This window comes from Sarcophilus harrisii, chromosome 3, assembly GCF_902635505.1.
Source record: "Sarcophilus harrisii chromosome 3, mSarHar1.11, whole genome shotgun sequence".
NCBI lineage: Eukaryota > Metazoa > Chordata > Mammalia > Dasyuromorphia > Dasyuridae > Sarcophilus > Sarcophilus harrisii.
The window spans coordinates 588,840,613-588,853,005 of NC_045428.1; the positions used below are offsets into that span (position 1 = coordinate 588,840,613).

At 47.1% G+C, this 12,393-nt stretch overlaps 1 protein-coding gene across 1 annotated transcript; it reads right to left on the reverse strand.

The window, feature by feature from the left end:
- Positions 1-15: 15 nt before the first annotated feature.
- CD22 (CD22 molecule) lies at positions 16-11,052 on the reverse strand. The gene is made up of 14 exons (XM_012545693.3): positions 10,989-11,052; positions 9,653-9,717; positions 8,971-9,339; positions 7,827-8,135; positions 5,840-6,103; positions 5,347-5,610; positions 4,482-4,736; positions 3,880-4,143; positions 3,502-3,765; positions 2,291-2,387; positions 2,089-2,164; positions 1,589-1,698; positions 963-1,041; positions 16-684 (listed from the first exon to the last, which is right to left on the reverse strand). The coding sequence occupies exons 2-14, from the start codon at positions 9,687-9,689 to the stop codon at positions 550-552; spliced, it is 2,523 nt and encodes an 840-aa protein (XP_012401147.1). The 5' UTR covers positions 9,690-9,717; positions 10,989-11,052; the 3' UTR covers positions 16-549.
- Positions 11,053-12,393: the final 1,341 nt, after the last annotated feature.

A 12,393-nucleotide genomic window follows, 5' to 3' on the forward strand; every position in this document is an offset into this window, starting at 1 on the left:
ACCATTGGGATTTGTTTCAGCATTTTTATTTCCCTCTGTCTGCCTCAGAAGTTCCCCCGAGCTCTGGCATGAGCAGGAAGGGAGACTGCCTGCCGGAGAGACCCCGGCTCCCTGACGGGCTCCCGGCCCATCTTCCCCTGGGCACACCTTGGGTCCTCCCCCTGGCGCAGGGCCTTCCTGCGCCATGGAAGCCAGGTTGGAGTTGGGGATTCAGCTAGGGAGAGGAGAAAAGGATAGATAAGAATGGGGTGGGGGAAGTGACTGGAGAGGAAGGAGGGATGGAGCTTGTGCTGCGTGTGCCCGCACACACGTGTGGTAGAAAGGGCTTTTGAAAGTGGGGGAGCACTGCCAGAGCAGGAAAGGAAAGCCCTGAGAAGTGCCAGGGGCCTTCCCCTCAGTCCTGGGTAGAAAATGCACAGCATTAACTGGGGGCCCCTACAGTCGGCAGGGGAGGGGGTGGCAGACACCGAGCTGGTCAGAGGGGCACTGAGTCCTCCAGGCCGCCCCCGGGCAGGGTTGTCCAGACGTGGGGCTTCTGCATCTCCCCCATCAGTGTTTCAGAGTCACGTATTCCACCTCTTCCTGCGTGGTGAGTCTCCTACCATCCCCAAACTGAATCAGCTCAGAGTAATGCAATCCTTCTTCTTCTGGAGAAGACTGTGGGGTCACATTTTCATAATCACTCTGTGGAGAAAGTGAGCAGTGAAAGGCCTTAGTCACCTCCTTGTCATTTCTCCCTCTCCCTCATGGCTTCCCCCTCTGCCCTCCTCCTCCCTCCGCTTCATTCATCTTCTTCCCTTCTGATCAGAGAATCTGGTTCCTCTCAGAGAAGCTCTTGGCCACATGGGGTCTAAGCTGAGGGATTCTGGGACGTGTGGTCCAGGCTCTGCCTCAGCCTCAGTCCAGCAGCCCCTCACTCAGTGGAGGCTTTCTCCCCCCTTCTCACCATCCCTGCTCCTCACCTTAGCGGGTTTCTTCACCACAGCATAGGTGACACTTTGATCCTCAGGTTGAATACTAACTGGTGCGGTCTCCAGATACCTGGACGAGAGGGCAAATGAAAGCAGGTGCAATGTTTAATCTCTGTGGGTTGTTGTCTCAGGGAGGAAGGAGATGGGGACAGAGGGAGAAAAATTTGGAACGCAAGCTTTTGTAAGGGGGAATGTTGAAGACTTGCATGTATTTGGAAAAATAAAAGCTTGAAAACTATCTTTGCATATATTTTGAAAATAAAAAGCTATTAGTAAGGGGGGGAGGAAAAGCTATTTTTTAAAAATAAAATAAATATTATAAAAAAGAAAGCCGGTATGAGGAGACACCCCCTTGCCTGCCAGCCATGTTCCAGCTCTTGAGGCTATGGCCTCCCTTACCTACCACCCCTCTGCCCAGCCAGGCCCCAAACATCCCAGAGGGGACATCTCCCATCCTGACATTCACCTTCTTCCCTCTAGGGCCCTTCCTCCTCCTCCTCCCCCAACACATCGTCATCTGTACTTCACATTCAACCCCCAACTCCCCAAGCTTCTCCGGTCCCACACAAATGTCGCTCCCTTCCCTGCCTCCCCAGGACCCGGCTCCTGGTACTCACGGAGAACTGGGCAAAGGAAACTGCAAAGTGCTATAATCGACCCTCTCCTCCGCTGCAGGATTGTAGTAGCCCAAGGACTGGGGAGCTGCTGTGGAGGGTGGCTTCCTCATCTGAGAAAGAAACGAGGCTTCAACTGTCCCCCTTTGCCTGTGTGAGTGTGTCCCCCCCCTCTGGATCTCCCCACAAGAGCGTCATAAACCACCGCTCACTTTTGAGTCCTGCTCTATGGTCCAAAGCACTTTGAATGGCTTTTAAATAAAGTCTGGTCTTCACTTTAGCCCTGGGAGGTGAGCCATATGAGTGCTCTGTCCTCACTTGCTAAGGCTAAGTGGCCAGCCATTTGTTCAGAGTCTCAGCCAATAATTCCCACACCTCGGGCATGAACTCTGTCTCGGGACCCCACGCTAATCCCCTTTCCCTATACGAGGCTGCCTCCAATCCTGCCCCATCACACCTCCTGGGGATCATCTGCCCTCACTCCCCTTGCTCTTGATCCCTACCCTCTTATTCCTGATAAAGAAGGAGCCCTGTCTGTTGGGCTGCTCCCGGAAATCCTGTTCTCTGATCTTCTTCCAGCTAGAGGCAAAAGAGAGTAAAAGGGGGAGAGGTGACTCTAGGTCCCGCACCCTTGGGTCCTGGAGCAGAGCCAGGGGCTGGGGTTGGATGGAGAGAGATTAGTGACCTGAAGGTTAGGAAGCTCACCATCGGACATATTGGAGAGCCAGCAGGGCCAGGAGGAAGATAGCCAAGCACACCCCAAATCCCAATGCAATTCTTTTGCCGATGGTCTCTGGGCTGTCTGGAGAAAGAAGGGAAGACTCCTTTGTGGGCACAGCTGATTAAACACTGGGCTTGCTGCTGGTTTAAGATAGATCCCATCTGCACTCTCACCCCGAGGGATAACCTGCTCCTCATCCTGTTTTCTAGGTCCCCCATACATACCAACTGCTTCCCACCTCTCTTTCCGTTATTCCCTACCAAGCCCCACCAAGCTCCTGCCAAACTCCTCTGCCTTTTCCTCTGACTGGCTTTCACAGAGGCCATTTGCCTTTTGGCATTGTTATAGGCCCATTGTCTCGTTTGTCCTGTTTTGATCTGGCTCCATCCGTCACCCATCCTTGTCCTTGGCTTACAGCATCCTAGACGAGGGAAACAGAGCCCCTCTGCACTTGTGGAGCCCAGAGCCCAAGTCCTTCCCCTTGGAGAGCCATAGAGGCAACAGGACTACTCTGGGGACCCTGCAGCAAAATAACAAGCACAAACTGAGTTCTGCAGGCCAAGGGAATCATTCTGAAGGATGGTTTGTTGTAGGCGGGGCTCACCTGGGCTAACCCTGAGCCAGGCTCAAAAGGTGAATCAAATGAGGGAAATTACCCTGGGGCAGGCAAATGGCTTCTGTGAAAGTGAGTCGGAGAAAAAGGCAGAGGAGTTTGGCCTGAGCCAGGGGCTTGGTGGGGAATAATGGAAGGAGAGGTGGGAAGCAGTTGGTATGTATGGGCAGAGAGACCTAGAAAACAGATGAGGAGCAGGTTATCCTTCAGGGTGAGAGTGCATATGGGAGCTATCTCAAACCATCAGCAAGCATCGCATGTAATGGGGAAACACTAGAAGCATTCCCAGGGAGATCAAGGGTAAAACAAGGTTGCCCTCTATCACCATTACTGTTCAATATTGTACTAGAAACGTTCGCTTTATCAGCAAGAAGAGAAACAGAATGCGAGGATGGAATCTATCTCAAGCCATTAGCAAGCATTACATGTAATGGGGACACACTAGAAGCATTCCCAGAGAGATCAAGGGTAAAACAAGATTGCCCCCCCATCACCATTACTATTCAATATTGGACTAGAAATGTTCGCTTTATGGAGAAACCAAGAGTGGGGATGGGAATATAAGGGTGGGGGAGGCCTTACAATAGACAGTTAGCAAGACAGGAAGTGACTGTCCTGTGCCCAGCTTGTTGGTCCCTTGGCACCAGTAGGCCCCAGACTGGTAGGTCATCACAGGCCACAAGGTCAGCTTCTGACCGTAGTAGTTAATCTTTCGCCCTCTCCAGTCAAACCAGGTATAGAGGTGAATGGCTGGATTAGCATCAGCTTCACAGGTGAGTTCCACATTTGTCTTCTCCATCACCATGTCACTTGGGTTAATGGACACTTGAAAGTGTCTGGGTGGATCTGCAGAGATCAGGAAAGTCAGAAATCCAAAGACCCTAGCCATTCTCCCTCCCGAAACCATAGCCTTTGACCCTTTAGACCCACTCATCCTAGTCCCCGAGCCCTGCCACTCACATAGGATATTCAGGTCCCATTCCCGAGAATGGCCTTGTCCAATAGAGTTGGTGACAATACAGATGTACAGTCCAGCGTCTTCTGGGGAGATGGAGCTCCAATTCAGGTACTTCCCCTTATGGAAGTGCTTCCCATTTAGAGTCCAGGAATAATTAACATTTTGGGGATGACTAGACCCAAAGTCACATTGAAGTTGGACGCGGTCTCCAGATCGTATGTCAGATTTGGGAGTTACCAGAATGATTTTGACATCTCTTGGGGCATCTAGGGAGAGAATTCACTGTTGATTTAATCTAGGTCCCAAATGGCTTGTCTTCTTAGCTTTCCCACAATCGAGACTTCCCGAACATCTTCTCTCACGCTTCCCTTCCAGGCTCTTCTCTCCTTCAAGAACTGAAGATCCTAGTCTTCCATTCCCCCTCATGCATCCTGTTCACACTCACCTTCCTAATGCCCAACTCTCCTTTTAAGCCCTAAACATTTCGGTCCCATCTTTCAGTCCCCCTTTTGGAGCTCCCTGGGTCAGCCTGCCCCACAGCTCTCAGCTCTCCCTTGCAGACTCCCCCCCTCCCCCCGCCGCTTACACTCCTCTGTTCTCTTACATTGTACATCCAGATTGAGAGGGGTTGATGCGGAACATTTAATGTTGCAGGCCCAGCAGGTGATTGGCTCAGCATTCCAGGAGACTTTGGAGATGTTGAAAATGTTGGAACTGACTTTTTTAGAGAGCGGTGACCTCCATAAATAACTGTTAACAGGGGGGTTACTTTGTTCGTAGGAACAGGCCAGGGTCACAAAGTCACCTTCTCGAATTGGCGTCTGACTAATAATAATCACAAACACCCTAGTGGGGGGAACTGGGAGAGAAACAGAGATTTAGCAGGCAGCCCAATCATCCTACTTCTTCACTCCCTACTTTCCACTCTACCTCTTCTCTATCCTTTAAACTTACCTGAGCTGATGACCTTTCTTATGTGTCCCACAGGAGAAGGGCAGAAATCCCTCTCTTGCTACATTTTAATCCAGTGTTTTTGTTCTGTCCCCCTACTACATTAGTGTGTCTACAGCTGTGAGCTTCCTGAGAGTACAGATGGTGCCTTTGGAATATATTCTAGCCCAATGCAAGGTATGGCTCTTTCTAGCTATGGGTCAGTCCCATAACCTCTCTTTGCCTCGGTTTCTTCATCTGTAAAATGAGTCTATATTTCTTCATACTTTATGACTTTTGAGAGTTCCAATGAGATAATGTATGTAAGGTATTCTGTAAGCCATGAAATGCTACATAAATGCCAACTATTATATTGTTGCTAGTACAAATTAGTGTTTTAATGATGACAATGGCAATGAGATTTCACTTCCATGTCCAGGATCAGTTCTGCACATAACCCCTTGCTCATCCCAAATTCTCCCACTCCCACCCCCCCACCCCACCTTTGCCCAGCCCCAGCATCGCATGGCCAAGCTTACACTGCACATCCAGCCTGGCTTTCTCACTGATTTCACCCCTGCCCTCACTGTTCTCAGCCAGGCAGGTGTACTGGCCAGTTTGTTGTCGGTTGACCCTTTGGAACATGAGATTCTGGTTTGTCTCTCCCAGAATCTGCTTCTCATCTTGATACCAAGTATAATTGGTTGGAAGAGGGAAGGCTTCGGTTGCACAATACAGGTCCACAGTGTCGTTCTCTAGCACAGTGAATTTATTAGCCTGAATCTTGGAAAGCTTGGGGGAATCTGGAGGGAAAGGAGAAAAGCCGATATAAGATTGGTGGGGTGATCCCGCCAACCAATAAAGATCTCTTCCCCTCAAACACTAGCCTCCAAGGTCCTACACAAAGCAAATAGTAATAATAATAACAACAATAATAATAATGAATCAGCTACCGCTCTTCCTCCATTCCCCAAATTTACCCCAAAGACTCCCTGATCCCTCCCTAAGACCTCAACCCCATGATCGGCTCACATAGGACTTGGAGATGCACTGCTTCTGATTTCCCACAGCCTATTTCATTCACTGCTGCACATTGGTAATTCCCAGTCTGTTGCCACTGTATTTTGGACAGAGTCAGATTTTCATCCGACTTTGACAGAATCTTTTCATCTTTGAACCAGAGAAATCTGCCTTGAGCCTTGGGGTTGCTGCTTTGGAGCAAACACTTCAGAGTCGCTGATTCTCCCTCCTTCACTTCTAGGTGGGGACTGGGCTCGATGGTTACCTTTGGGGTATCTAGAATGGCAGAGAGTAAATTAGATAAAAAGAGAATTTGTCAGAGAGATTGAGAGAAGAGATTAACGGGGAAAACTCAAAAAGTCTCGGATCCTAGAACTCTGCAGGTGAGATCTACAAGTCCTTAGGGATGAAGACATGGACATCGATAGGAAGGAAATCAAGAGTGATTGCATGGCTTAAAGGATTTTCAAGTGTTTATAAATCTAGCTTCATTTTTCAAGTGATGAAAGGCTGAGTGAGGCTGAGAGAGAAGAAGTTGTCTGATATAGCCCAAGTATTCTGCAGCAGCAGCAAGAATGGAACCTGGCAATTCCAAGACATTTGAGATAGAAAGTGCCATCCACATCCAGAGAGAGAACTATGGAGACCAAATGACTTTTGGGATTTTTGTTTTGTTTTGTTTTCTTTCTCACGGTTTCTTTTTCTTTTGGTTTTTTTCTTGCATGACATGACAAATATGGAACTACATTTAAAAGAATTGCATATATTTAACCTATATCAGATTACTTGCTGTCTTGGGGAGAGGAAAGATAATGGAGGGAGGGAGAAAAACATGAAACACAAAGTCTTCTAAAAAATGAATAAAAAATGAATTTTAAATGAATTTTTAAATTGGTCAAAATTGAACTCTGGTTATATATTGAGAATACCTATTTTTATTTTTTAAAATTTTCTTTTGTTTGCTAAGGCAATTGGGGTTAAGTGACTTGCCCAGGGTCCCACAGCCAGTGCTCTACCCACTGTGCCATCTTGCTGCCCCGAGAATACCTATTTTTAAAAATGGAACTTGGGTTTTGAGTGCCTCTAAGTCCAACTCATAATTCCCTGGACCATGCTGCTCCTCAGAATTTGTAGCTTCGGTGAAGGAAAGCTCAACCACGCACCGGCTCTCCTAAGTAAGAGATAAGCCCTCCTTGAAGCTTCTCCTCCTAGAATTACTTCTCCTTATACACATATATAGCTCAGTAGAATGGTAACTTCTTGAGGAAGGGCAAGAACACTCTCCTATCTCTATCTCTATATTCCTTTTTCTGTTGATTCAATTATGTTGACTCATATTTATCAAGCACTTACTATGTGCCAGGTTCTGTTCTAAGCCAGGGACACAAAGAATGGTAAAACCACAGTCCCTATCCTCAAGGAAATCTCATTTTAACTGAGGAGACCACTGGCAAACCATGGTGCACATGCAAATATGGGGTGTCAGTGGGAGATAATCTCAGTGGGGAAACCTCTAGAAGTAGAGTAACCTGGGAAAGGCCTGTTAGAGAAGGTGGGATTTTAGTAGAGATTTGAAGGACATAAGGAGAGAGTCTTCCACGCCTAGGAGACAGCCAGAGCAAATGCAGAAGGATGGGAAATGGAGTATCAGGGTGAGGAACAGACCTACTTAAATGTTTATTGATCTAGAATTGCACGCTATTGTCTATCTACCTTCTGATCTGTTAGTCTGAGGCTGATATTAAAAATAAGTCTATAATCTCTGAGGTCAGGGACTCAAGGCGGAAGGAGCTGGCATTCCAGCATCCGGGGTCTGAGTGTTGAGGAAGGGGTTCCACCATTGCCTCTAGCTCAGCCTTAGATGTAGGTGATTGAGTCATTCTTCCGCCTCTTTGGGCAAACCCTAATCAAGATATCTGGGATTATGGAGATGCTAATGCTAGAAGGTCTTTCATAGGGAACAGGGGTCCCACCAAATAATACACTCAGGGAGACTCACGTTTCACATCCAGCTGCACGTTCTTCTCAGAGAGTTGCTCGTCTATTGCGTTCCAGACGCGGCAAGACAGTTCCTTGCCATGGTGAGTCCAATCGGGAACGAATGTGAATTGGCTGTCTGTTGAGATCCTCTGGGGTGACTTGGAGACTGACTGCTTAACTTGGTCCGGTGGAACCTCCTGTCCATCCAGGAACCAGCGCATGCTCACAAGGTACTCAGGACAGAAATAGTTCAGAAAGCAGGTTACAGTGACCTGTTGCAACTCTTGGAGCTGCTGGGGGAGCTGAATGTGTGGTTGAGGCACAGTTGCTGAGGGAGAAAAAAAAAAGGAGGGTCTAGGATGGGAGGAGGAAGGGGAGCCTCTTAGCTCTAATCTGGGATGCTCAGCCTGGATCTCCTTCAGGACCATTTCCCCATTAGCCCTTCCTGACTCCGGCGATTTACACTATGGAAATGTTGGCTTCTTGGTAGTTACTTTATAAAATCATTATAGTCATAGTAGCAATGATAATAACTGTAACAAGAACAAGGAGTAACAAAAACAAACAAAACTTCTTATTTATATCATGCTTTTAAAGTTGATAAGACACTGGTCACAGAAGCCCCTCTGGAAGTGTAGTTAGTGCAAGGAACTTCCCCGGCCTAAGTTTTTGGTGCTCCCTCTCTCTCCCCTTCTTGAAATTATTTTTTAGATATTTGCACATATTCTATTCCCTGCCCCTCCCCTCACCTCAGAATGGAAGCTCCTTGAGGACAGGGACTATTCCATTTCTCTTTGTATCCCCAGCCCCTAGCACAGTGCTTGGCCCAGAGTAAGTGTTTAATAAAGAATTGTTGAACCGAATGAGTATCATGGCCATTTTATAGAGAGGGATGTTCTTTCTATCCTTGCTCATGTGCCCAGCTGAGAATTCTACAAGGGCAGGGACACTGTCTGCCCCCAGACCATGGGCTCCTTAGGACTTAGGATCTGCCTGGCTGGCATCTCCTTCTGTGCCTCCCTGCCAGGACCCAACGCAGAGCAGCTCATGCTTGCTTTTTGTTTAGAGCAAATCCCAGCATGCTTTGCTCAGGGAAGGGGGCCATGAGCAATGTGCCTCGGCTTAAGGGGAAGCCCATTCTTCTACGTCCCCCCGCCCCTCACCAGTGACGTTGAGAGGCATGTAGGACATCCACATCTCATTTCTCTGGGCTATCATCCTCAGCCCCAGGATCCCGCTGTCGGACATCTGCACCCGATGGATGAGCAAACTGCAGTCCTCTTTCTTTTGGTGTCCCAGAAACTCTATCCTTAAGTTCTCAGCAGGATTGTGTAGGTTGAAGAGAATGGTCCCTTTGAATTTCTTGGTGAGCTCGTCATACACCGGATTGTGGTACAAGAGAAAGTTGTCTAGTACTCGCATGCCATTGTTGATCTTGAAGCTGCAGGGGATCTGAACACAGGTGCCTTCCCAAACATGGATATCGTTTGGTAGCTTGACATCCCAGTTACAGAGCCCCAGAAATGGGAATCCTGGAACCCAAAGGAAGACAGGAGAAAGAGGGAAGAAGTAGGGTCAAGAAAGAAAACCAATTCTGTCTGAGAGATAGCAAGACAGAAACAAGAAACAAACTAACACAGAGACTGGACTGAGGGGGAAAACCCATACACAGAACCAAGCGGAGCCCGTGGAGAAAGAGGGAGATCGAGTCTGTTAAGAACAGTGACTCCCTGTGAGCTCTCTTATGGAGTCGGCTTCTCCCACCCCTCTTCCAACAGCATCCTCTCGCCTAAAACCTATCTCCCTCCTCAGCTCCAGCTCCCAGGTATTAGAAACAGTCCTTACCAACAACCAGAAATGAAAGCTGAAGAAGGCCTCTCATGATGGCGCCTCTGGTCCGGTCAGAGCTCCTGAAAACGGAAAATCAGTTCTTGGCTCAGTCGGCTAAGTCCCTTGTTTTCTCCTGGATGCGTTCTTTGGTTGTCCCATCTAGCTCTGCCCATTGCTTTCCTTCTATGCCCCCTCAACACTTCTCAGAATATCTACATTGTTCCAGAGTTGTCTGGGTACATCACTCCTTTGTACGTTTGGGGGGGCACGTCTGTTCATAACTATTTTTGAAAATCTTGTCTCACTTATTAGATTAGGAGACAGGGAATAAGACGCCCTCTTTTCCTGCTTTCTCTCTGTCTAGGACTCTACACAGAGGAGAGGCGTCCCCAGGTGCTGGCTCACTAGGTCAGAGAGATGAGAGAGTGGAGGGTTCAGCCTGCTGGCCCTTAGCTCTCCTTCACACCAACCCCAAATTTTCTCACTTTCTGAATGTAACATATTGCCTCTTGTGACCCTAGTTGTGATTAATATTTGCATAAAGTTAAATTTGTCTCTATTTACATGCAGGTGCCTTCAGCAGGGTCTCTTGGGGGATGACCAGGATGTGCCGATAGAGTGTGTCTCCTGTCACATCAGATTTGCTCCCATCTCTACTCTTTTTTGCCCTCTCTATATGGCTCCTCTCCTAAAGTTTGTCTAAGAAAAAAAGCTCGTATGGGACAGGTCCTGGGATAAAGGAAGCTGGCAAAGGTCCAAAGAGGAAAATGGAAGTGGCCCATTGACTGGGGCCGAGGGGGGCAAAGCTATGCTCCGGGATAAATAGAATTCAACAAGTTAGAAGTAGAGAGAGATTCCCAAGATTCAGTGGACTGAACCCAGGGATGAATGGCGCTATACCACAGTAATGATCATCGCTCTCTATCATTAAGCCCAACCTCAGCAAGCACGTGGCATCCAGTTCCCTAACATTCTTAGCTCTGGACCAAGTCCCACCTGACACCCTGATCAGGAACCTGGCTTGGGCCCCCACAGAGAGATGGATGAGATTTAGACTACTTGTCCCTGCTTCAGACAACCAGGAAATTTCAGGCTAACTAAGGGCTGCTCCCACCTTAGTGCAGGGATCCAGGAAGAAAGAAAGAGATGTTGGGGACCAATCAGGACCCAGACATGGAGGGCTTACTGTAGCCTATGTTAAAGTTAGTTTCAAGGCAACATCAAAGAGAAGAAAGTCAGTGCTGACCAAGAAGGGCACTTGGCAACATGAATGAAATTACAAGGATGATGGGGAGGGGACAAGAGAGAAAAGGAAAATATAGGATAAGGAAAGAGCAGGGTGCCTTTTTACCTGCTTCTTGAACATCCTCCGCTTCTTCCTCCTTATGGGTGAGAGCAGCATCAATAAAAAAGAGGAAGCTCTTTGCTTTTTACATCTAGTCCAGATCTATGACTCAATCAGTCTCCTCCCCTGTCTTGAGAAAACTGAGAACCAATCTGAAAGTTTTGGTGGAGTGGGGAGAGAAAAAGTTGGGGGGCAAAGAATACTAATTTACTTGGATTCAGGTCTTGGTTATTCAAGGAATGGAATGCACAAAGCAAAATGAGTTTAATATCAGGTCGGTTGCCCTTGGCCATCCTAGCATGCCTCTGGTCACTGTCTTCCCTTGTTTTCCCTTTTCTATCAACACCACTCAGGAAATTAAAATTATTTCAGTACCATCTATAAGTCCAGAACATCTTGAGGGTCAATATGGTTTAAAAAGTTATTCATAGCCTTATGAAGTCAAATAGAAATTACATTGTGGATTTGTTGTCATTGTTGAGTCTTAGAGGAGCTTGCCATTTCCTTCTCCAGATCATTTTACAGATGAAGAAACTGAGGCAAATGGATGAAGTGACTTGACCAGAGTCACATAGCTAGGAAGTGTCTGAGGCCAGATTTGAATTCAGGAAAGTGAGTCAGAAAAACTCCAGATCTAGCACTCTACTTGCCATTTAAAAATTATCTATGCACTGCGCCCAAAGGCCTATCAAACTGTGTATATCCTTTGATCCAGCAGTAGCTCTACTGGGCCTGTATCCCAAAGAGATCTTAAGGAGGGAAAGGGACCCACATGTGCAAAAATGTTTGTGGCAGCCCTTTTTGTAGTGGCAATGAACTGAAAACTGAGTGGATGCCCATCAGTTTAGGAATGGCTGAATAAGTTATGGGATATGAATATTATGAAATATTATTGTTCTGTAAGAAACAAAAATCAAGATGATTTCAGAGAGACCTGGAGAAACTGACATGAACTGGTGCTGAGGGAAATGGGCAGAACCAGAAGATCATTGTATACAGTAATAGCAAGATTATACCATGATCAATTCTGATGGACGTGGCTCTCCTCAACAGCAAGGTGATTCAGGCTAGTTCCAATGACCTTGTGATGAAGAGAGTTCCACATCCAGGGAGAGGACTATGGGAACTCAATGTGGATCACTACATAGCATTTTCACTCTTTTTGTTATTGTTTGCTTGCATTTTATTTTCTTTCTTATTTTTTCCCCTTTTGATCTGATTTTTCTTGTGCAGCACATAATTGTGGAAATACTTATAGAAAAATTACACATGTTGGGGGGAAAGATGAGAAAGAAAATTTGGAACACAAGGTTTTTCAAGGGTGAATGTTGAAAATCATCTGTGTATATGTTTTGAAAATAAAAAGCTTTAGCGGCAGCTAGTTGGTGTAGTGGGTAGAGAGCACTGGCCC